At 43.9% G+C, this 25,846-nt stretch overlaps 1 protein-coding gene across 1 annotated transcript; it reads left to right on the plus strand.

Moving 5' to 3' along the window:
• Window positions 1–412: 412 nt before the first annotated feature.
• Window positions 413–19,602, plus strand: LOC311500070 (protein NLRC3-like; the record flags this gene model as incomplete). Its single annotated transcript, XM_084561243.1, has 8 exons — window positions 413–555; window positions 2,973–3,051; window positions 3,197–3,425; window positions 3,595–5,410; window positions 8,176–8,341; window positions 12,378–12,577; window positions 12,857–13,030; window positions 19,499–19,602. 8 exons carry the CDS (start codon window positions 413–415, stop codon window positions 19,512–19,514), a joined length of 2,823 nt encoding a protein of 940 aa, XP_084417369.1. The 3' UTR covers window positions 19,515–19,602.
• Window positions 19,603–25,846: the final 6,244 nt, after the last annotated feature.

The raw sequence follows: 25,846 nt of genomic DNA on the forward strand, positions 1-25,846 counted from the left end.
CTCCACATGTGGACTGAGACCAGATCTCTAGTCTAAAGTGATGTCAGTGCGTCCTGGGGGTCCTCTTTTATATGATTGGATATTAATGCCAGGTCTGAACAGAGACCATCAGGTCTGAACAGAGACCATCAGGTCTGTGAGGTGTGTGATGTGATTGTCTGTAGAAGTAATTACTTTTAGCCTCCCAGCTAATAGTAGCTTCCAGTCAGACTCAGTGTCAGTGACCGCATCATGTGTGTCCTCCATGGCTCCATCTAGTGGACTGATAGTAGAAGTACAGCAGCTGATGAATAAGAGACAATCAGTGGAGGAGCAGCTGATCTTTTTACATCAGAAATGATTTCAGTTGATGTTCACATGAATGATTAGTGTTTCCTCTGCAGGTGAAAGTAGAAAGTGTGAATTCAGCAGCATGAACCAGAGTGAGGACAGACTGGAGGGACCTGGACCTGGACCTGGACCTGGTCCTGGACCCAGCTGTGTGTCCTTGAAGAGTGACCGGTCGAAGGACTTTTATATTGAGTTTAAAGGAGGACATGGTTCTGGGCCAAAGAGGTAAAGTGTCAGTAAATGTCCTGTCTCTTGGTTCTACTTGTCGTCTTGCAGACTGATGAGTGGCTGATCAGTAGATGTCTGTCCTGTTGTAGAGAGACCAGCTCTGCACACTAGTGTTGTTGGTTCTTTGGTTGTTCAGGTCCATGTGACTCAGAGATGAATCACCATCAGCAGACAGTCAAAGCCAGTAGTTCCTTAGTGATGCTGCAGCTGCTGCTGGTTTCAGGAGACACAGTGTCGACTTCTTTAGTCACGTTCTTTCTTAGGCCTCGTCCACACGTACGAAAACGGTCTTTTCCCTCTCCGTTTTCGATCATCGTTTCAAGAAATATCCGCGTCCACACAGGTCTGTTTCAGCACGACCGAAAACGCTACTTCATATTCCAGGCCTATAGGTGGCGCTGTTTCAGTTTCAGAAATTCACCAAAAACGGAGAGGAAGAGGCGGAGCATGCGCACAAATCTTGAGCGCTGTTTACAAATCGCCTTTTTTGCTCAGCGTGTTGGCACAGGAGCATGATATTTTGCCCTAGTAACCCTAATAGGCTCAATATCTTCTCCAGCATGAAAACTAGCATGTAGTCCGCCATTGTTGTTGATGTTGTTACGAGACGTCTCGCAGGATGTGGAAGGCTGCTCGGGAGTGTGGCGATGACGTCATCGCTTTCCCCGTTTTCGCCGTCCACATGAAAACGCAAGAGCTGCATTTGCGAATTTCTCCACCCTGGGACCCGTTTTCAGAAAAGTGCATTTTAGAGCAATGCGTTTACAGGATACGTGTGGACGAAAGGCCAAAACGATGAAAAACTTATGCGTTTCAGCGTTTTTGCGTTTCCGTGTGGACGGCCCCTTAGTTTCCGCTTGAAAACATGACTCTCCATCATTAATGGCTGTCACTGAGCTTTCTTTGTCCTTGTTCAGTGTTGGCAGCAACAAGTGAGCCATCAGAACTTTTAAAGACACTGTTTGGTAGATCTGGTGCATATTTAACTCCTGCAGCCTCTACACTCATCTGACAGCATTCACTTCACTCCTGTATCACTCCTGTACCACCTTTGTTCATAAGTGACCAGGATGTTAATTCATACAGGACAGAAACGTGTTAAACTGGCATCACATTAACACAGAGGAGTAAATGTCTGAGTCTAAACTGTCCATGACTCTCATCACTGTTCACAGGAATGAACCTGGACCTGAACCCAGCTGTGTGTCCTTGAAGAGTGACCGGTCGAAGGACTTTATTCATGACTTTAAACAAAGTCAGAGGTAAGTTGTTGAGCCCTTCCACCTGATGAACCAGGTACCAGGTTCTGCAGAATGTTCTGTTACTAACCACCAGTCAGTCGGTCATACAACAGGGTGTGTTTTAATGTCTCTAAAAGATCAGACTTTAAACCTAGAGAGATAACTGTCCAGGTGTATTTTATCTGAAATAACACGCAGCCAGACTTGAATCTCACAGTCAGAATGTCAGAGTTTCTTCTTCAGTCTTATACTTGTGTTCTTAAATGAGCCTCTTTGGCTAGCAAGGTGTCAACAGTGTCAGGTTCAGAAAGAGCAGACTGAAGGTTGTCACAGATGTGGGAAGGATCATTTCTATGTCCGGGTGAAAACCATGAACCTGTTTAAAGGCTGCTGATAAAGTCAGAGTAGCCAGGCTTTAGGCTCTGAGCTAATGAAGAAATACATTTCTCAACACAGGGATTCTCCATTGTTGTGTCTGAAAGTGACGCTGAGATTCAGTTGTATAATACAACAGTGGTTGGTTCTGGTGTTGGGTTTCAACCTTGTAGTGTAGCTTGGACACTAGTTAACCAAACCAATGGTGGCCTACTATCTGGGGACTAGCTTCTCATGTAAGAAGACAAGCTATAGCACCATCTAGTGGCTCTAGTAGGCGTAGTAGGCTGGACCATACACTAACTGAGATGCTCAGCAGTAACAGTCAGGGAATTATCTCCAAATGTTGACTCAACCTGGAACATTGACAGTAACAGCTAGGTCTGCAACTATTTTACAGGCTGGTAGCTGTGGCTCTAGATTTCACTCTATTTCTCACTCAGACTGAAATGCATGGCAGTAACAACCATGTTTTTACATGCTACAAGGGCTAAAGCTAATATTGTATAAACTGAGTGACCTTAAAAGACGGGCGCAAACAGATGCAGAGGAAGCGACCATTGTTTTAATGTTTTGAAGCTATAAACTAAATGAACTTGTCTGTTGAAGAGTAATCAGCGTTGTGTCTCTGGAAGCTGTTGAACTTTAGAAAAACATGAATATTTCTTTCTTGTGTACATACCAGTAGTTGGGAAAACAGACCCTTAGAAGAGGTGATCAATAAGTGGATATTTGAAGCAGAGTAGTGTCTTCAATCTTCTAATGGATGAGAGCTAATTGTTGATGATTGGTCCACAGAGTCCACCAGCAGAGCTCAGAGGTTCTCAGTGGTCAGTCTGCCCAGCAGCATCAAACACACCTGGACTCCATCTTTCTGGTCTGTACATGTACAACAACTACTTTCCATCATCTCCATGCTGCACTTTGTAGACCAGTGGATTGTCAGTGTGTCCAACATGGATCTGATGTTTGTCTCCATGATTTCAGTCTGCTTGTGTCATTCATATGGTATTCTGTTCCAGCTGCTGGAGGACAGCATCGTCACTTTTGTGAAGAACGAGCTGAAGAAGATCCAGAAGGTTCTGAGTCCAGATTACCCAGAATGCTCAGAGAGTCAGAGGGAGGATGAGGAGGTGTTGGAGGGTGAGGATGAAGAGCAGAGGAGGAGCAGCAGAGATTTATTTGTGAAGATCACAATGAACTTCCTGAGGAAAATGAAGCAGGAGGAGCTGGCTGACTGTCTGCAGAGCAGTAAGAGGATTTCTCTAAACATTGAAGCTGCTGGAGAAATGGGACATTTACTAATGTCTCCAGAGATGAACCAAGATATATTCACACACTCATTCTTTAGAGCAATGACCTGTTGGAATATTTACTGGAGAGTTTATTCATTCATCTTATTTCTTGTTTCTTCATTCAGGACTTTGTGGACGTAAAGTTAAATCTACTCTGAAGGAGAAGTTCCAGTGTGTGTTTGAGGGGATTGCTAAAGCAGGAAACTCAACCCTTCTGAATGAGATCTACACAGAGCTCTACATCACAGAGGGAGGGACTGCAGAGGTCAATGATGAACATGAGGTCAGACAGATTGAAACAGCATCCAGGAAACCACACAGACCAGAAACAAGCATCAGACAAGAAGACCTCTTTAAAGCCTCACCTGGAAGACATGGACCAATCAGAAAAGTGATGACAAAGGGAGTGGCTGGCATTGGGAAAACAGTATTAACACAGAAGTTCACTCTGGACTGGGCTGAAGACAAAGCCAACCAGGACATCCTCTTCATATTTCCATTGACTTTCAGAGAGCTGAATGTGTTGAAAGAGAGAAAGTTCAGCTTGGTGGAACTTGTTCATCACTTCTTTACTGAAACCAAAGAAGCAGGAATCTGCAGCTTTGAAGAGATCCAGGTTGTGTTCATCTTTGACGGTCTGGATGAGTGTCGACTTCCTCTGGACTTCCACAACACTGAGATCCTGACTGACGTTACAGAGTCCACCTCAGTGGATGTGCTGCTGACAAACCTCATCAGAGGGAAACTGCTTCCCTCTGCTCACCTCTGGATAACCACACGACCTGCAGCAGCCAATCAGATCCCTCCTGAGTGTGTTGACATGGTGACAGAGGTCAGAGGGTTCACTGACCCCCAGAAGGAGAAGTACTTCAGGAAGAGATTCAGAGATGAGGAGCAGGCCAGCAGGATCATCTCCCACATCAAGACATCACGAAGCCTCCACATCATGTGTCACATCCCAGTCTTCTGCTGGATCACTGCTACAGTTCTGCAGGATGTGTTGGAAACCAGAGAGGGAGGAGAGCTGCCCAAGACCCTGACTGAGATGTACATCCACTTCCTGGTGGTTCAGGCCAAAGTGAAGAAGGTCAAGTATGATGGAGGAGCTGAGACAGATCCACACTGGAGTCCAGAGACCAGGAAGATGATTGAGTCTCTGGGAAAACTGGCTTTTGATCAGCTGCTGAAAGGAAACCTGATCTTCTATGAATCAGACCTGACAGAGTGTGGCATCGATATCAGAGCAGCCTCAGTGTACTCAGGAGTGTTGACACAGATCTTTAAAGAGGAGAGAGGACTGTACCAGGACAAGGTGTTCTGCTTCGTCCATCTGAGCGTTCAGGAGTTTCTGGCTGCAGTCTACATGATCCACTGTTACACCAACAGGAAGACAGAGGTGCTGGAGGACTTCCTGGGAAGAAACTACAATAACTCACCTCTGGATGAATTTCTGAACAGAGTCATTGAGAAATCCCTGGAGAGTAAAAATGGTCACCTGGACCTGTTAGTTCGCTTCCTTCATGGCCTCTCTCTGGAGTCCAACCAGAGACTCTTAGGAGGTCTGCTGGGTCAGACAGTGTCCTACTGGAGACTCTTAGGAGGTCTGCTGGGTCAGACAGAGAACAGTCCAGAAATCATCCAGAGGGCCATCAACAACCTGAAGAAGATGAACACTGATAAAATCTCTCCTGACAGAAGCATCAACATCTTCCACTGTCTGATGGAGATGAACGACCTCTCAGTTCATCAGGAGATCCAAGAGTTCCTGAAGTCAGAGAACAGAATAGAGACAGAACTCTCTGAGATCCACTGCTCAGCTCTGGCCTACATGCTGCAGATGTCAGAGGAGGTTCTGGATGAGTTGGACCTGAAGAAGTACAGAACATCAATGGAGGGACGACGGAGACTGATCCCAGCTGTGAGGAACTGCAGAAAGGCTCAGTGAGTCCTGATCATTAACAGAATCAATCAGTGGAGATTAGTAACTTAGTTCTCCAGACATTCTCATTCTTCTTCAAACAGTGTTCCACTTCGTACTCGTCTCATCTTCTCCCGCTTATCCGGGTCGGTGTCGCAGGGGCAGCAGCTTCAGCAGGGAAACCCAGACAGCCCTCTCCCCTGCCACTTCAGCCAGCTCCTCTGGAGGAACCCCGAGGCATTCCCAGGCCAGACGAGAGATATAATCCCTCCATCGTGTCCTGGGTCGGCCCTGAGGTCTCCTACCGGTGGGACATGCCCGAAACATCTCTCCCAGGAGGCGTCCGGGAGGCATCCTTACCAGATGCCCTAGCCACCTCAACTGACTCCTCTCGACGTGGAGGAGCAGCGGCTCTACTCTGAGCTCCTCCCGTATGTCCGAGCTCCTTACCCTTTCTCTAAGGCTGAGCCCGGCCACCCTACGAAGGAAACTCATTTCGGCCTCTTGTATTCGCGATCTTGTTCTTTTTGTCATTACCCAAAGTTCATGACCATAGGTGAGGATTGGAACGTCGATCGACTGGTAAATTGAGAGCTTCACCTTTCAGCTTAGCTCTCTCTTCACCACGACCGACCGGTTAAGCATCCGCATCACTGCAGATGCCACGCTGATCCACCTGTCGATCTCCCACTCCCTCTTACCCTAACTCGTGAACAAGATCCCGAGATACTTGAACTCCTCCACTTGAGGCAGGACCTCGTCCCCGACCCAGAGTGGGCCATCCACCCTTTTCCGACTGAGGACCATGGCCTCAGACTTGGAGGTGCTGATTTCCATCCCAGCCGCTTCACACTCGGCTGCGAACCACCCCAGCAAGAGCTGGAGGTCGTTGTTCGATGAAGCTAAGCCGCAACTTGCAACAGCCGCCTCCACAATGGCGGAGCGGAACATGGCCCATTCGGACTCAATGTCCCCCACCACCCCCGGAACGCGGTTGAAGCTCTGCCCGGAGGGGGGGTTTGAAGACCATCTTGACAGGTTCTTCCACCAAGCGTTCCCAGCAGACCCTCACTACTCGTTTGGGCCTGCCAGGTCTGCGTGGTGTCTTCCCCTGCCATCTGATCCAACTCACCACCATGTGGTGATCAGTTGACAGCTCTGCTCCTCTCTTTACCCGAGTGTCCAGAACATACCGTCGCAGATCACATGATACGACTATGAAGTCAATCATCGACCTACGACCTAGGCTGTCATGGTGCCAAGAGCACCGATGAACAACCTTATGTTCGAACATGGTTTTAGTTATGGACAAACTGCGACTCGCACAGAAGTCCAATAACTGAACACTGCTCGGGTTCAGATCAGGCAGGCCGTTCCTCCCAATCACATCCCTCCAGGTCACGCTGTCATTGCCCACAGGAGCATTGAAGTCTCCCAGCAGGACAATGGAGTCCTCAGTCGGGGCGCCATCCAGCGTCAGTCCTAGGGCCTCCTAAAAGGGCAGGTACTCTGAACTGCTGTTCGGCGCATATGCGCAGACAACAGTCAGAACCCCTTCCCCAGTCCAAAGACGCATGGAAGCAACCTTTTCGTCCACCCGGGAGAACCCCAACGTACAGGCCAATAGTCCAGGGGCAAGCAAAAAGCCCTCCCCGGCCTTCCGCTTCTCACCCGCAGCAACTCCAGCAAAGAAGAGAGTCCAACCCCTCTCAAGGACTTGGGTTCCGGACCCGACGCTATGTGTCGAGGTGAGGCCGACTATATCTAGTCGATAGCGCTCAAACTCTTCCACAAGCTCCGGTTCCTTCCCCGCCAGAGAGGTGACGTTCCATGTTCCAAAAGCCAGCTTTCATAACCGAGGATCAGACCGCCAAGGCCCCCGCCTTGGTCTGCTGCCCGATCCACAATGCATTGGACCCTTCATGCTCCTCCTGCGGGTGGTGGGCCTACAGGGAGGTGAGCCCATGTCTCCCGTTTGGGCTGGGCCCGGCCGGACCCCATGGGCGAAAGCCCGGCCACCAGGCGCTCGCCCATTAACCCCAGCCCCAGGTCTGCCTCCAGGGTGGGGCCCCGGTAACCCTCCGGGCCGGGTACACAGTCTCTTGTTTGTTTTCTTCATGAAAGGTCTTCTGAACCGTTCTTTGTCTGGCCCTTTGCCTAAGACCAGTCTGCCTTGGGAGGCCCTACCAGGGGCAAATTGCCCCGGACAGCATAGCTCCTAGGGTCATTAGGAAACTCAGACTCCTCCACCACGATAAGGTGACGGTTCAAGGAGGAGAGTGTTCCACTTGTTCACTGCAAACATCACATTCAGTATTTAGTCCCAGATGTTCTCCAGCTGTTCAATCTGAACACAGCTCTTCTATTTATTTCTACTCATTCTTACATTTGACTCTTTTATTTCTATTGCTAAATATTCACATGTTCACTGAGCTGAACTAAAAAGATCCAGAGTCCATTAAACAGTGAAGACAGTCCAGATGTTTGTCTCATCCAGATGTATTCATGATGGGATCAGATCCACTGACAGACTGTGGACAGTCTGGAAGCCTCAATGTAACTCAGTGTTGTCTCCATTCATCTGCACATTCAACTAAACAAAGGTCTGAGAGAGATGATGAGAATGATTGTTTCCTGTCAAACACAGTCAGAGAAGATGAGCTGAACCACTGATGTGGAGACAAAATGTCCAACAGGATGTGTCCAACTGTCCACTCATCAAACCCATCATGTTCATAGAAATGTCTTCTTCCATTATGACAGATTTTATTTATTTGTCTCATGGCAGACTTGTTGACTGTGGACTCTCAGAGAGTCACTGTGAAGTCGTGGCCTCAGCTCTGAAGTCCAACCCCTCCCATCTGAAACATCTGGACCTGAGTAAGAACAACCTGAAGGATTCAGGAGTGAAGCTGCTGTCTGCTGGACTGGAGAGTCCAAACTGTAAACTGGAGACTCTGATGTAAGTTTTCATTTATTTTCTTATCAGGCTTCTGAAGAATGGAGATCCAGTTTAGATGAGTTCTCCTGTCAGGACTGTCAGATAGAAAAGGAGCTCAAAGAGTTTAAATGAAGGAGCATCATGTTCCTGAACATCAGCAGGTATCTCCTCAGTCATCAGTGGTGGGTCTGATCACAAACCAGATCAAGTCCAGTGTTCACATGTACATTAACAGAGTTCTTGGTGTCACTAATCATTCTTTCTGTCCATACTGTCTGTGGAGAAATCCCCTTATAGTCTGACTCCAATGAGACAAGATGGAGGACAACATCCATTGTTGTGTGGATGAATGATTGTAAAGTTGATCTTCAACTCATCTTGTTCTTCAGCACATCCAGTCAGTATCTTTGTGTTTCCACAGTGTTTCCTGCTGAGCTGCAGTGGAGGGACAGGAACTCAAAGAGGAACTTTGATTAGTGTCAGTCAGACTGCTAAAGATTCATATTGGTGTCAGCTGAACAGTGGAGTTGTGTTAGGAAGAGACCACTTCACAGTCAGTGTGGACAGCAGGAATCTGAAGAACTCTGTAATGTCCTTGACATGTGACTGTTGTTGGAAGACACACTTGAACATGTCAACTTCTCCTTTAACATTTGAATGACACAAACCTCCTGAGACACCACATCCAGGAAGAAGAAGGTCCTGGAATCAAAGAACTAATCAACAGTTTGTAGTCCAACATGTGTGAGGAGGAGATATTGATCCTGTAATGAGGTCAGCAGCATCTTATTGATCTGTGTTGACATGAATAGTTGTCTGAATGTTGTGCTGACGTTTGGATGATGTCTGTAGAAGGCTGACATGATGAAGATCCACAATAACACAAGGACAAAGTCAGTTAAACATGTATGAGCAGATTTAATCTACATCTTTTATTCTTTATTCAGATTGGAGAGCTGCAGTTTGTCAGAGATCACCTGTGATTCTCTGGGACCAGCTCTGAAGTCCAACCCCTCCCATCTGAAACATCTGAACCTGAGTGGAAACAACCTGAAGGATTCAGGAGTGAAGCAGCTGTGTGGTTCTCTGGAGAGTCCAGACTGTAGAATGGAAAAACTAAGGTCAGTTCACTGTCTGTTACTGTTGTAGATCTGATATGTTTAATCACCAACTGAATCTAATTAATGTTCATCCAGAACTTTCCTCCATAAATCTGTAAATGTCCTTTAGTTCAAGACGAGTGTTTGTATCAGAAACTGTAGAAAATGTCCACTGTTAGTTGTTAAAGTCAATGAAGCTTAAAGGCTGTTAGGACACAGTAATGTTGAGCTGCACATTTAAAACCTGAACACATCTGATTGAATTATTCAGGATTTAATCCTCATACCTGATTTTAAATAGCTGCGTTGTTACCATTAAGGGACAAAAGTGTCCTCTACAAAAATGTCGTAAAAATAGCATATGTTAATATTTATTTCTGCTTTTTTTACATAAATGTTTTAATCGACTTCAGTCCTAATCATAAATACCAAATGTTTGATCAATTTCATAAGTTTAACCCTTTATATGCCAGTGTTTGTGGTGGCATCACAATGCCAATTGCAGTGCAGTGTCCAACAACTTAACGGAATAACATCCACATCTTTGGTCTGAAGAGGGAGCAGAGGGCAGCTCTGGAACACAATTCATTGAACAACTTCTGAAAAAGGAGCCGTCTCTACCGACAAACATGGATCTACAAATACACACCGAGCTTTACTGCTGAAACCAGACGCTGATATGAACAATTCTCCAACCTGCCTATGATTCCTCTTACATTATCAAACTGTCATGTAACATCATCAGTTTGTATCATCAGATTCCACATGTACACTTTAGTCAGATATGTGTATCTATGACAGATTTATGTTTATCTTGCTCCTCCTCCTCTCTCTGTTCTCTTCTCTCTTTCTTGTGTCTGTACCCGGCTGGCCTTAGTCAGATGGGTCCTCCATATGAGCTGGTTCTCTTCAAGGTTTCTTCCTGTTAAAAGGGAGTTTTTCCTGCCACCGTCGCCTTCAGGCTGCTCTGGGGGTTTTGTAAAGCGTCGTGAGATGATTTGTATTGTTATTGACGCTATATAAATAAAATTGAATTGAATCGATAAACCCCCGAGATCTATGGTGGTGAACTTCCTTCAATACACGGTGAAAGAGACGGTGCTAAGGGAAGCCTGGAAGAAAAAAATCCACCACCAAAATCGTACACTCTTTTTTGACCATGACTACGCCACTGAGGTTATCTGGAAAGGAAAAGAATATGGTAACGGTATTAAAGCCCTGAAGGAGAAAGGAATACGCTTCCAGACGCCACTGACCAAAATCAGGATCCACTGGGAAACTGGCCCGCGGACATATGAGAGCACACAGGAAGCTGTGAAAGAGCTGAGTCTGAGGGAATCATGGCGGAGGTACTGGGGAGAGGTGAAGCCAGGACTGGGATGGAAGAGCGACTCCAGAAGAATAATCCAGCTAGGAAGAGGTACGCCACAGGGATGCTGCTTATCCCCGCTCCTCTTTGCTATATATGTTGAGCCATTAGTGATCAGACAGAGTGAGGAAATAAAAGGGATTAATATTAATGGACAGGAACATAGAATAAGTCTATTAGCAGATGATATTCTGATATACCTGGATAGCCCTGATACAACTTTTACTCAGCTGATGCATCTCATAAATAAATTGGGCCAACACTCAGGATACAAAATAAATGGAAATAAAAGACAGATGTTGACTTTTAATTCTACCCCATCCCCACAAATCAAGAGAACTTACCAATTAAAATGGCATCAAAAACTATTCAATATCTGGGTGTGACTCTAGCTAAACATCTGGCCCACCTTTAGAAACCAAATTATGACCAGATTCATCTTCAGATTAGTAGAGACATAGAAAGATGGTCCACCCTACCATTAGATGTAAATGATCTCCAGATTTCTATGGAATGGCAAAGAACCACGTCAAGATAAAGGAGGTATGGCACTTCCCAACTTGAAAGACTATTATCGTGCAGCACAACTCAGACCAGTGGTCAAGTGGTGTGACCAAGGCTATACTGCAGAGTGGAAAGACACTGAGAGGGCGGTGGCAGGTATTCCAACCCAGTCCTTGATTGGCAATGCTAAATGAATGAAGTCACTACAAGACACCATCCACCCAATAACTTTACACACATTGAATATCTGCTTTGATTTGGTCAAACAACACAAATTAGAGAGTTGGTTTGCATATGATGACAGATTTAAACCAAGCTTAGGTGACCACAACTTCAGGGACTGGGGTGGGAAAGGGCTCACAGCCATGTGTACATGAACAAAGAATGGGAATGGAATGAAGTTCCAGGAGTTAACAATGAAATATGGATTAGAAAACAGGGACCTTTTTTGATACCTACAGCTAAGGGACTAATTTAGAAAAGAAATCCAAACTGTGAAAACTCTGAATGGTGTAGTTGATGTAATGATCAGGACATAGATGATCCCTTTTGAAGGGACCTGGGTACCCACTGGCACTGTCCTCCCTTTGCTGTGGCCCTGGTGCTTCTGCCACCCTGGCTGTGGAGCTTGGTGCTCGGGGGCGCCGCTGTCTGCGCTGCATGTGATCCTCATCCTCCACAACATCCCTCATGCCATTGATGGACGTTTCTGTTCCAAATGTGTTAAATATTTGTTGGTTGAAAATAAACCTCATCTTGTGTTGTATTTCTGTTTTATTTCTAGAGCATTCTAAGTTGTTGGACACTGCACTCCTAATTGGCATTGTGATGCCACCACAAACACTGGCATATAAAGGGTTAAACTTATGAAATGAATCAAACATTTGGTATTTATGATTAGGACTGAAGTTGATTAAAACATTGATGTAAAAAAAGCAGAAACGAATATTAACATATGCTATTTTTATGGCATTTTAGAAGAGGACACTTTTGTCCCTTAATGTTAACAACGTAACTATTTAGGTTGCACAGTGTAAAAATAGAGTATTATGGGATTTGTTCCTATGAGGACATGAATCTACATCTTTTATTCTTTATTCAGATTGTGGAGATGCAGTTTGTCAGAGATCAGCTGTGATTTTCTGGGACCAGCTCTGAAGTCCAACCCCTCCCATCTGAAATATCTGAACCTGAATAACAACAACCTGAAGGATTCAGGAGTGAAGCAGCTGTGTGGTTTTCTGGAGAGTCCAGACTGTAGACTGGAGACTCTGAGGTCAGTTCACTGTCTGTTACTGTTGTAGATCTGATATGTTTAATCATCAACTGAATCTAATTCATGTTCATCCGTACTTTCCTCCATAAATCTGTAAATGTCCTTTAGTTCAAGACGAGTGTTTGTAACAAACTGTAGAAAATGTCCACTGTTAGTTGTTAAAGTCAATGAAGCTTAAAGGCTGTTAGGACACAGTAACGTTGAGCTGCACATTTAAAACCTGAACACATCTGATTGAATTATTCAGGATTTAATCTACATCTTTTATTCTTTATTCAGATTGAGTGACTGCAGTTTGTCAGAGATCAGCTGTGATTCTCTGGTCTCAGCTCTGAAGTCCAACCCCTCCCATCTGAAACATCTGGACCTGACTAACAACAACCTGAAGGATTCAGGAGTGAAGCAGCTTCTTGATCTTGAGAAGAGTCCAGACTATAAACTGGAGACTCTGAGGTGAGTAGAGGGTTCCAGTCAGTCCATGCTGTTTTCATCAGTATTGTCCTAAACACAATTAGTATCAAAGATCTTGTGTTTCCTGTAAACCTGCAGCTTCTCAGTGAAGCTGTGAGAGGAGAATAGAGACAGGCTTCAGGATTGGACAGAAAGACAGAGAGAGAGACAACAGTCAGCCAATCAGATGAGCCAGAAGCTTGTTGTGATCATGTGTTTGAGTTGATGTGAAGACGGCTGTTGTTGTTGTGTTGATGTGTCCAGGAAAATAAAGCTGGATTCCAGCTGACAGCCTTCCAAGATGTATAGAGACAGTGGTGGTCATTCATCAAATCTGATGAACAACTGATCACAGCTCTGAGATCAGTCTGACTGAAGCCTGCACATCACAGAACCAGCATTACATTTAGTAACCATGAGCAGAGTCATCACATGTGTCATTAGTTTGATCAGATCTCTTCAATGACAGCCTCCATGTTTATTAGTCAGCTGATCTTTGTTTAGATGGAGCAGCAGTAAATCCATCACTAAAGTGTTGGTGCAGTAATGAAGCGTTCAGGACTCTCAGCAGTTTATTAGTCAAATCTGCAGAGGAAACAGACTTGATGCTAAAAGTCTCTGCAGGTCTGTGTGTGTTCACTCCAACACGTTAACATGAAGCTGAAAGGAAGCTGGCTGAGCTCCACAGCTGCTCCACTGCTGCTCTGAACAGGACTGAAGTCCCTTCTGCTCTTTCTCTTCTTTTATTGATTCCATATATTAATATTCCATCAACATTTTACATATACAGTTATACACCAGTATAAAACATTCCCAACCTCCTCCACCAGGGAGCAGAGACATAGTTAGACATAAATTCTCTAGTAAAGTTACGGTAGAGTAAGTGTGAGGTAAAAAGAAACTCTTTTTCACTCCTGTCCTTTTGCAGAGTCTCTTTTCTCTTTTGGAGGATAAACATATCAAATAAACATATGAACAATGAACAAGTTAGTAGCATGAACCAAGGGGATCAGTAATCTACCATACACAGAGCCTTTACTGCACAAAGTCTGCTCTCAATGGAGATACAAAAACAACCCAGTTTTCCCAGTAATTGTTCAAAATATCTGTTTTTAGTCGAGCCCAGAAAGTCAGCTTCTCCATTCTAGAAATATTTAGTATTACCTCTACCCAATCCTCCATTTTTGGTCCTTCTGTTTTTAGCCATTTCCTGGTGATGGCTTTTTTAGCTGCCACCAACATTATTCCAAATATGTATTTTTCTCCTGACCTTGTGATCTCCTGGTTCTCTTTTCCCAAATAGAAAACTTCAAATGTAAATGAAAGTTGCACATTCAGACTTTTTTCCATACTCTTCTTTACCTCCTGCCAATAAGGTATAATATAAGGGCATCTCCTAAAGACATGAAAATGGTTGGCCTTATTTTCTCCCCAAAGTCTCCAACGTCTTGTATCTGTAGATGTCTGTTGTGCAGGTGTCATAAAGTATCTAGAGCAGGGGTGTCAAACTGATCCGTGAAAGGGCCGCTGTGGCTGCAGGTTTTCATTCCAACCATGCAGCGCCCATGCAGTGGGTGTGGCTGGCAAGTTTTTGTTCCAATCAAGCAAGAGGACACCTGAAATGACTGCGTGAAGGCAGTTCAGTTGATTGATTGAGCCAAGTCAGGTGTGCTGCTGCATGGTTGGAATGAAAACCTGCAGCCACAGCGGCCCTTTCACGGATCAGTTTGACACCTGTGATCTAGAGGGAGCTTCATTCACTTTCTCCCATTCCTCCTCTGATAACACCCTCCCAGCCTCTTTTCACCACTTTTCTTTTATACATGTTGTATTGTTGCCCTTTATCATTTTGTGATTCATTTCTTGCCCTGGTCTGATTCATATGCTGAGATGAATAAGTTAATAAGAATAGACTCTAACGCATCTGAATTCAACTTTTTTATAGTTTGCTCCATATAATGCAGCATCTGTAGGCATCTGTAGAAATCTTGGTTGTTTAATCCATATTGATTTTTTAGATCCTGAAAACTTCTGATAACCTTCTTTTTAAAAAGATCACAAAATCTTATTGGTCCCACTTCCCATCTAGTGAATCTACTATCTACTGTGTTTGGTGTGAAGTCTGAATCATGTGCAATCCATGGTAGAACCTTGCTCTGCTCAGGTAGATTATTCTTTGATATAATCTCAAACCATATGTTCAAGGGTAACCCCAGCCATGGATTCAACTCCTCTTGAAGATGTACCCTCCATTTTTATCGTTTATTATTGCTTGTATTGGAACATTCCATCCTTATTATTTAGTTTTGGTTGAGAATATAGGTTCTTATAATATGTTTCCAAACACTTATGCATCTTTTAAGTCTTATATTTTGGCAGCTTTGTAGCAGAGTCCCTCATTTTGTAGATGTTATTAATTTAATCTGTAGGCCAGCAATGTTGTAGATTTACTTCCTGCATGGTAGTATCTCTGTTTCATGTACATCAGCTTTTTTTAAATCTCTTGTGCTAAAATGTCTTTTATCTCTGTTTTAATCCTTTTGATGTCTTGGTTTACTCTCTCATCCACATTATTTTTATGTTCTTTTTCCAGTTTTTTAAGCTCTGATTGTAATTTATTGAGTTTCTCCTGTTTTAGACTTTTCCAGTACGTTGATTTAACAATTAGTTTTCCTCTAATCACAGCTTTACATGTGTCCCACAGCACAGAGGGAGACATCTCACCATTATCACTCTCCATTACATACATCTGAATTTCTTTAATATACTCTTCCTTCATTTGTCCTTTTAGTACATTTAGATGTAGCCTCCAAAGTGTTGATTTTGTTTCTTTTGACATAGCCAAAGTCATATATACTGGACTATAGGGATGGGCGATATGGACTAAAAATTTTATCCCAATAATTTCTGGTATTTACCACGGTAACGATAAAAATGACGATAAATAAATACCAATTCAGCCTAATCTTTTTGACTATAATGCATCGACAAGTTTTATCTGAGTTGTTTTTTTACCGGACTCTTTGGATGAAGTCGACGCTGCTTCTGCATCCTTGCGCATTTTCTGGCTTTCTTCATATTCTGGTTTGTGCTTGTGTTTGAGGTGGTGGAACAAATTATTGGTGTTACTGTCCTTTTTATGCACTATTTGTTAGCAAACCTTGCATGTTGTAATTTGCTGCTCCACATCAGACTTTTTAACCCCTTCATGCCTAGTGTCGTGAATTCGCGACGCACTGTTTCCGTTCAGACTGCAGCCGAAATAACGCATTACTCCAATGTCGGTTTGTGCACACCGTGGTAAGCAAAAATACAAATATTTCATTTCTTTATATAATTGAAAAATCAATTCAGGCGTTAAAGGGTTAAAACTAAACCAGATAATGGAGGCGGAGCCTCGTTTAGGAACGAGCTCCTCGCTGCCCGGCGTATCTGCTCCGCCTTCCGCCATTGTCAATTTGTCAATATTCCGTACGTGTTGGGCTGCGAGTGTGTCGCGCACATATATACGTCATCAATGGGAATTTATCGTTTTTATCGCGGGATGACATATTCTTACCTTGGGGAATGTTTTTGACGATATATCGTAAACGATTAAATATCGCACATCCCTACTGGACTATGGTCTGATATGTCTCTCAGTCCAGTTTCACACTTTTCAATCCTATGAGCGTCCTTACTGAACATGAAAAACTAATCTATCCTGGAGTATATTTGATGTGGTGCTGAGAACAATGTCTAGTCTTTTCTCTTAGGATTGAATTCTCTCTAAACATCAATTATTCCCAGTTCTGTCATTAAACTTGTAAACTTCTTACTAATCACTGGTTTCTGTATTCCACTGGCTGAACAGTCAAGTTTGGGTTTAGTCTGATATTTAGGTCTCCACCCAAATCAAAATACGGAAGGGTAACCCTCCCGATCATACTGTTTGCTAACGGACGAACTAAATGCCCGGATTTCCACGCAGAAGGACATACAGGATTGCTCCATTCTGTGTTTCTGTGAAACATGGCTGGGGGAGAGGACACCCGATGAGGCGATAACACCAGACGGCTACACGGTCTTCAGAGAGGACCGATGCGCAGTGGATAGCGGCAAGACTCGAGGAGGAGGAACGGCGCCCTCGTCAAACAATCCTGGTGTACCGACTGTAAGATCATCTCAAAATCATGCTCTGAGAATGTGGAATACCTGACTTTGAGGCTAAGACCATTTTATTTGCCCAGAGAACTGCAGTGCATCATTGTGAGTGTTGTGTCCATCAGAGCGGCAAAGAGGGCTCACTCCCAAAAACTTGAAGGCTACTACCTCAACCACAACACACGCAGTATGTGGCAGGGAATCCAGTCTGTCACAAACTACAGGAGGACCACAACAACCACAGACCCCCGGGACGCCACCCTTCCAGACAGCCTGAACACCTTCTATGCCATGTTCGACAGGCTGAACACAGACTCACCCTCAAAAGCCCCCTGTGACCCCACGGACACTGCCTTCCAGGTTACACATGCACAGGTCCTGAAGGCTCTGGAGAAGGTGAACCCCCACAAGGCGGTGGGACCCGATGGAGTGCCTCCCAGAGTACTGAAGGCCTGTGGGGAACAGCTACCCGGTGTGTATGTTGACATCTTCAACATGTCATTATCCCAGGCTGTAGTCCCCCATATCTTTAAAACCTCCACCATCATACCAGTCCCCAAAAGACCAGACACACCCACCCTAAACGACTTCAGGCCAGTGGCACTCACACCAGTCGCCATGAAGTGCCTCAAAAAAATTATCCTCACCCACATCAACGACACGGTCCCAGACACGGTCGACCCCTCCAGTTTGCATACCGCCCCAAACCACAGCCTTCAAACCCTGGAGAGCAGCGGAACGTATGCCAGGATGCTCCTCCTGGACTACAGTTCTGCATTCAACACCATCCTCCCAGGCAGACTGATCGAGAAGCTGACAGACCTCGGAGTCCCCACTCCCACCTGCAACTGGATCTTGGATTTCCTGACTGAAAGACCACAGGTGGTGAAGATGGGTTGGACAGGTGTCTGCTGAGCTCAGGGTCAGCACAGGATCACCACAGGGCTGCTGCCTCAGCCCCAAACTCTTCACCCTGTACACACACAACTGCGTCTCCACCCAGGACGGCACCATCATCATCAAATATGCTGATGACACCACCATCCTGGGGCTCATCAAGGGGGGGAGACGAGTCAGGATACAGGGCCCTGGTCAACAACATCCTGGTCTACGGAGAGGAGAACGACCTCATCTTCAACACAGACAAGACCAAGGAAATAATTCTGGACTTCAGGAAGAATCCTCCCCCTCTACAGCCTCTTTTCATCAGAGGGACTGAGGTGGAGAGGGCAGACAGCTACAGAGTCCTGGGACTGCAGGTTACATCTGACCTGAGCTGGACTCTCAACACCACCGCAGCCATCACTGTCTGGTACGGCAACACCACACAGGCAGAGAGGAAGGCTCTGCAAAGAGTCATAAGACAGCAGAGAAGATTATAGGGACAGAACTTCCTTCCATGGACTCTATGTACGTGCAGCGCTGCAGGAAACCAGCAGAGGGAATCATCAGAGACTCACTCCACCCAGCTCACTCTCTGCTCAGACACAAACACTGAACGTACAACCTGAGACACAGCAGAGCAGACAGTATCATCACACATAGAACTCACTTCGTCAACAGCTTCTACCCTGCCACAGTCAGACTGATGGCAAAACAATAACTACTGAACTTGTGGAAAAATAACCAAACACTACCTCACTTTAATTACATGTGCAATAGCTGACTTGTATATTATTATCTCTTGTGCAATCTGTTCTGTAGTTACCTGATAAATGTGCAATAGTCCATCAGTGCAATATTCCCAATACTCTCTCTCTCTCTCTCTCTCTCTCTCTCTCTCTCTCTCTCTCTCTCTCTCTCCCCCCCGCCCCCCCCCCCACCCCCACCTCACATTCCTAGAACCAGTCTAACCAGTTTATCTATCTACTGTTATTTATTAGCCTGTCACCAACATTGCCCTCTCACCTTCATACTTGTTTATTGTAATATTACAGTTGTATATTGCTTCTATATTTTGTATTTATATTTTTTGTTGTATAGTGATTTCTATATTTATACTTCTTTTTTTAACTAAACTGTTGACTCTGTGAGAGCCCTGCACAAGAATTCCAATGTGCCTGGACTGTTGGTTTATGCACAAATGGCCTAATAAAGAACCTTGAACCTTGAACCTTGAAGATGAAGAAAATACTTGGTTGAACTAATGTCTTTGAAGTTTTTACATGTTCTTTCTCTGACAACACCAACCCCTTCCTTTCTCATTTTACCTAGTATCTTGGACCTTTTAATTGGGTTAAGTATCCCCCCCCGCTGTTTTTTCTACTGGATGTGATGATGAAGGGAGACTCTGGAAACACTCCTTCACCTCCTCTCTCCTCTCTACAGGTGGATGACATGGTAGTAAACAGGACGGTGTTTGCTGTGAGAGGATGAGCTGTGTCCCGATGATCCAGAGGTTGAAGCAGACTCTGACTGGACCATGTTACTGGGAGGTGGAGAGGAGAGCTTCATCCACATGGTCTCCATTTAAGACCATCAACAGAGCTGCACTTCAACTCTTCACAGAGCTCCAACAAATCAAGTCCAGTCCCTCATGAATGATTCAGACACATGAATGATTCAGTTTTTTGATTAACACAATATTAATCAAAAAACGTTATATTAATGATAACACCTGTGCAGTCTTCGCTCAGTCTTTTACACCATCACCAACACTGCCCTCAGCTTCGATTGATGATCTTGTCAATAGTTTCAGTTCCAAAGTTACAACTATTATTGACTCCATTGCCCCTATTAGGACCAAAATTTTGACAGGAAGGAAAAAGGCCTCTTGGAGGAACACAGCACTGGTCAAAGACCAGAAAAGAGTCTGCAGACAGGCAGAACGCAGGTGGCGAAAAACCAAACTCCAGGTTCATTTTGAGATTTACAAAAACAGTCTCCACACCTATAATTATGAGCTGAAGAAGGCAAGACAAGCATTCTTTTCCGAGATTATTAACAGAAACTGTAACAATTCCCGCACTTTGTTTTCTGTTGTGGATGGGCTGACAAATCCCAAAACATCAGTCCCTCCGGAACTGCTATCCAGCAAGTCATGTAATGACTTCGCAGCCTTTTTCACAGATAAAATTTCAAGGATAAGACAAACAGTTTGCAGCTCCAGCTCAGGCAAAATTGTAACTCCTCTTGTGCCTTCTTTTTCTCCAGTTAATCTGGCACATTTTGACCTTCTAGATCACAGAGCTCTGACGGAAGCTGTATCGCAGCTAAAATCCACAACATGCTGCCTTGATATTCTGCCAACAAACTTTTTTAAAAATGTTTTTAATAGTATAGCTTCAGATGTATTGCAGATAATAAATAACTCTATTCAGTCCGGTCAGTTTCCTCAAGCACTGAAAACTGCAGTAATAAAACCTCTCCTAAAAAAGTTTAATCTGGATGCTTCAGTAATAAGTAACTACAGGCCAATATCAAATCTTCCCTTTCTGGGAAAAATCATTGAAAAGATTGTTTTTCAGCAAACTCATGCTTTCATGACGCAGAACAATCTCTTTAATGCATTTCAGTCTGGTTTTCGTCCACACCACAGCACTGAGACTGTACTTATCAAAGTTCTAAATGACATACATCTCAATAATGATGCTTCTATGACTTCAGTCTTGGTATTATTAGATCTTAGTGCTGCCTTTGATACAGTTGATCATGATATACTGCTTGACAGACTAGAGAAGTGGGTGGGACTAACTGGCACTGTACTACACTGGTTCAAATCATATCTACAAGATAGGGAATACTTTGTGTCAATTGGTGAACATGTGTCTGAACGAAAAAAGATTATGTGTGGGGTGCCGCAAGGTTCCATTCTTGGACCACTTCTCTTCAATATCTACATGCTGCCCCTTGCCCAGATTATGGAGGACCATAATATTTCTTATCATACGTATGCAGATGACACACAACTTTATATCTCGATGTCGTCAGATGATTACGGTCCCTTACTTTCACTGAGCAAGTGCATTCATCAAATCAATGAGTGGATGTGCCAAAATTTTCTCCAGCTTAATGCAGATAAGACTGAAGTGATTGTCTTTGGCCCCAAAAGTGAAAGATCAAAGATCAGGGCTCACCTTAACTCCATGTCATTGACATCAACTGATAAAGCCAGAAATCTTGGTGTAATTATTGACTCTGACTTGAATTTTAATGACCATCTAAAGCTCATTACCAGATCAGCGTATTACCACCTGAAAAACATAGCCAGAATTAAGGGATTTTTGTCCAAAGAAGATATGGAAAAACTTGTTCATGCATTTATTTTCAGTAGATTGGACTATTGCAATGGTGTCTTTACTGGTCTGAACAAAAAATCCATTAGACAACTACAGCTGATCCAGAACGCTGCTGCAAGAGTGCTAACAAACACTAGGAAAATGGATCATATCACACCAGTGCTCAGATCACTGCACTGGCTTCCTGTGAGCCAAAGGATAGAGTTTAAAATCTTACTGCTGGTCTACAAAGCACTAAATGGTCTGGCACCAAGATATATTGTTGACTTACTAACTCCATATGAAGCATCCAGACCCCTTAGGTCGTCAGGGACAGGTCTATTGTGTGTTCCCAAAATTAGAACCAAACAAGGTGAAGCAGCTTTCAGTTATTCTGCTCCTCACCTGTGGAACACACTCCCTGCACACCTGAGGTCCGCACCAACTGTTCATTCATTTAAATCAGGCTTGAAAACATTGTTATTTGCTGCAGCTTTTTCTTAGACACATTTTATTATTTTATTGATTTTAAATCAGTCTTTTATGATTCCAATTACTGTAATTATTTTATTTAAAATAATTTGTTTTTATTTCCTTTTGTGTTTTCTATATTCTATGTTCTATGCTTTTAAATCTGCTTTTATATCTTCTGCTTCTGTAAAGCACTTTGAATTGCCTCGTGTACGAATTGTGCTATACAAATAAACTTGCCTTGCCTTGCCTTGCCATGTCAACCTGCCAGCATCAACAGTCCTTCCTGTTGTTGTGTAGATGTTTGTTCCAGCTAGATTCTAATGTCTGTCTTCTCTTGTCTCTGTAGAAACAGTAGACTCCAGATGTTTTTACTGCTGTTTCATCCACATGTTTATTTCACTGGAGCAGGAGCAGGAGCTGGAGCGAGCAGCAGTCTGCTTTATTTGTCATTGATTATTGATTGGATTAGTCAGATTGTCAGTGACAGTGTTGATGGATGCTTTGCTTTGGTCTGATTTATTCTTCACTGGTTGGTTACAGAAACTTTACATCCTGCAAATCAGAAGTAAGAGCTCATTACCCTTCAGAGAACCACAGTAAAAGGCCACATTTTAATAGAAAGAGTGTGAAAATAGTTGATCCTAGACTTTAATAGTCTGGTCTTGAAGAGTAAGAATCAAGCTAGAAGTCTCCGTGTTATTCTGGATTCAGAACTAAATGTCAGAAGTCACATTAAATCAATGACAAAGTCTGATTCTTCCAGAGCTTTCAGTCATTGTCATGTGATCTCCAAACTCAGTACATTTTATAACTTAAATTAGACTCATGAACTTTTAACGGAGCTTTAAACAATCAGGAACTTTTTGTGTGATGAAAATATAAAATGATTGATCTTTGAACTGGAGGTTTGAGTGACTGCAACTCAACATGTGAACCACTTCAACCACTACATTTAGTTTATTCTTCAGACCTCTGAGCATGTGTCCTCTCCTCTGTCATAGACACCAGGACATTTATGACATACTATACCATGATGCTTTGTGTTTTTCTTTTCTTGCATCTTGTTGCTGCAACTTTTTTTTTTATCTTTGTTAGATGATTGAGATCTTTAGTGTATGAATGTCTGTGGATGGTTGACACTGTTTACCATGCTTCTCTGAGGTTCATCACTAGTTGTACATTAGTTATACTCTCAGGTGGGATGGTCTGCTCTGGCCACCTGAACAATCAGTCCTACTTTTATAAATAAAGCAATACATGGACTACTGCCTTCTTACATTTGTACCTTATTGCAAAGAGAAGAGCAGCTCGTTACTCTCTGATCACAACATCATTTGTTGCTTTCTGTTCCATTGACCTGGACTGATCTGGGTAAAAAGGCTTTTGTCCACTCTGCACCTTTTACATGAAATGACTGAAAACTGACTGAGTTCATTTGATTGAGCCCTTTTAAATCCAGACTGAGAGGACTTGAGGCCGACTCCACAGTATGCACTTGTTTCTTTTTTAATCTTTTTATTTGTGATTCACCTGAGTCTTGTTAACCCATCAGCCCATGTCAGTGTGTATATAGTCCTTCCTTTCTCTTTGTCAAATCTACTGAGTTACCTACTTGTTCTGTTTCTCTGGATATTACCTGTTCATCAGTCTCCTGGGTTCCTCATGTACGAAGGTTGCGTGCGCACAAAAACGTTCCGTACATTCTTGTTCATGGAAAAGTTCAGATGTATCAAGAGTGAAATGACCATGAATTTGTATGTGACTCACGGCGACATCATGTCTGGCGTACGCTGGCTTCTACAGATGTTGATCCTTTGGAGACACTTAGAGGTGAGTATGGTGGCCCTGAAGGTCAAAACACAACGACATTTCACAAAACACAACATTTCAGATTACGGAAAGTGTAGGGTTTCTGATTGGACAGAACCCGACAGTGTAACGTCATTTCCTGTTTCTACTTCACTGTGTCTGTGCACAAGTTTTAAACCGCGTTGGAAAGAATGGAGGACGATGTGGTTTTACTAGAGGAATATTTTGAAAGAGGACATACATATAACGTCATTCTTGATGCTTTCAACCATCATGACGTTAACACGTCCCTCTGAACCCTGAAAGCACAATTGAAGGAGTTAGGACTGAGGAGACGGGACAACTACGTCCTCATCGTGCGTCCCCTCTGCCTCTTTAAATAATGCCAATGTTCTGCAAGACAAGCAGACATTTGGCAACGACTCTTACTTCTTATCACAATGTGAACAGTACATGTTGTCTGCTTTCAAAGCTCATCACAGTGTCTACACGTAGCTGACCGTTCACAAAGCCTCATTTCTTGACTGGCAGCGAAACAACCAATCACATCAGCTTGTATTTTAGCACGGGTTCTGTCCAATCAGAAATAAGAAGTGTTGTCCCTACCCTTCCTGTAATCTTGCTGTAGTCATGAAGGAGGATTTAATCACTAGTGCCTCTAACTGAGTGACACTGGAAGGTCTGTTCCAGGTGTTTTCAGTCTTATTATCACGACTAACAGTGTCAGCGTGAAGGAAGGACGTTAGGATCTGCTCCTAATTCACAAAAGGAAACAAATACAGTTTAAAATGAAGCTGGAGTTGAAGAATAAAAACATTCTGTTAAACGGAGTGTGTGTCAGAATGTGTGTGTGTGTGTGTGTGTGTGTGTGTGTGTGGGTGGGTGTGGGTGTGTGTGTGTGTGTGTGTGTGTGTGTGTGTCAGTCTTTAAAGGATTAATCTGAATAACATGGATCCACAGAAACCTTCGACCTACACTTTCTCTTTCTCAGCAAATGTCAAACCCCCTTCGTTTTCCTCCTCCTCCTCCTCCCCCTCGTCCTCCTCCTGCTTTAGAACAATCCTCGGAAATGACCCCCACCCAACGAAGCAACCAACCCCCCCCCCCCCTCCCCCATCCCATCCAACTGGAAAAGTCCCTGTGCTCTGTAACAGCCTGCTTCACTTTCATTCACTTTAATCTGTTTGTTTTTATCTCAGAAATAGAAAATAAAAATCAGTTTGTTATAAACTTCTTGAAATGATGTTGAAATCAAATCTTCACCCTCAACGTTTCAAACTTTCTCAGCTTCATAAACACAGAGAGGAAGGAGGTGCTGGTTTCCTCTCGTCTTATCACTTCCACAGGAACTGAATGAAGAGTGAGGGAGTGTTAATGGAGGAGTCTGAAATGGTCTCACTGCTGGCTGACACATGCAGACACTCATCAGCCATAACATTACGACCACCTTCCTCTGAAGAAGAGCTCTTTAAGTCCTGCTTCAGGTGGAGGGGTGGAGCCTATTCCTGAAACATCTTCATAGAAAGAGTGGACATGGTCTGCAGCGATGCTTAGAGCTACAGGTCAAAGGAACATGAATGGAAGGAGCCAAGACCTCCACCAGCTTGACTTCTACCCATAATGCATCTTGGTTCCATATGTTCCCCAGGTAAAACATGATCCATCCGACCAGAACCTCCTCCATGTCTCCAGGTCCAGAGGTCAGCATGGACACCCTGACCTGTCTCAGATCCACTGAGTGTTCTGACTTCTTTCTATCAGAACCAGAACCACACGGGTCAGAACCAATGATCCTTGGTCCAGGACCCTGTCTCTGGTTCTCCTCCGTCATTGGACCTCTTTTGATCAGTTCTGGTCCACTGCAGACCAGGAACATGTAGAAGTCTAGACGACACAGTCTGGTTCTTGTTGAATCCTTCATCTTGAACATTTTTCATCAACTCTGAGGATGAACCGTTGGCTGGTATATCGCCTCCAGTGGTCATAATGTTATGGCTCTTATTTTCTCAGAGAGCTCAATTGAAAATTAAATAATATTTGATTTGAGTGTTTAATGTTGGAACAGAAGAGTGCATGTGACTGAACTCCAGAAAACAGGAGGCGTGCCCCCCCTTCTCCTCCCTCTTCCTCTCTCTCTCTCCTCCCCCTTCTCTCTCTCTCTCCTCCAGCTGTTTAA

The sequence above is a fragment of the Chelon labrosus genome (assembly GCF_963514085.1).
Source record: "Chelon labrosus genome assembly, chromosome: 15".
NCBI lineage: Eukaryota > Metazoa > Chordata > Actinopteri > Mugiliformes > Mugilidae > Chelon > Chelon labrosus.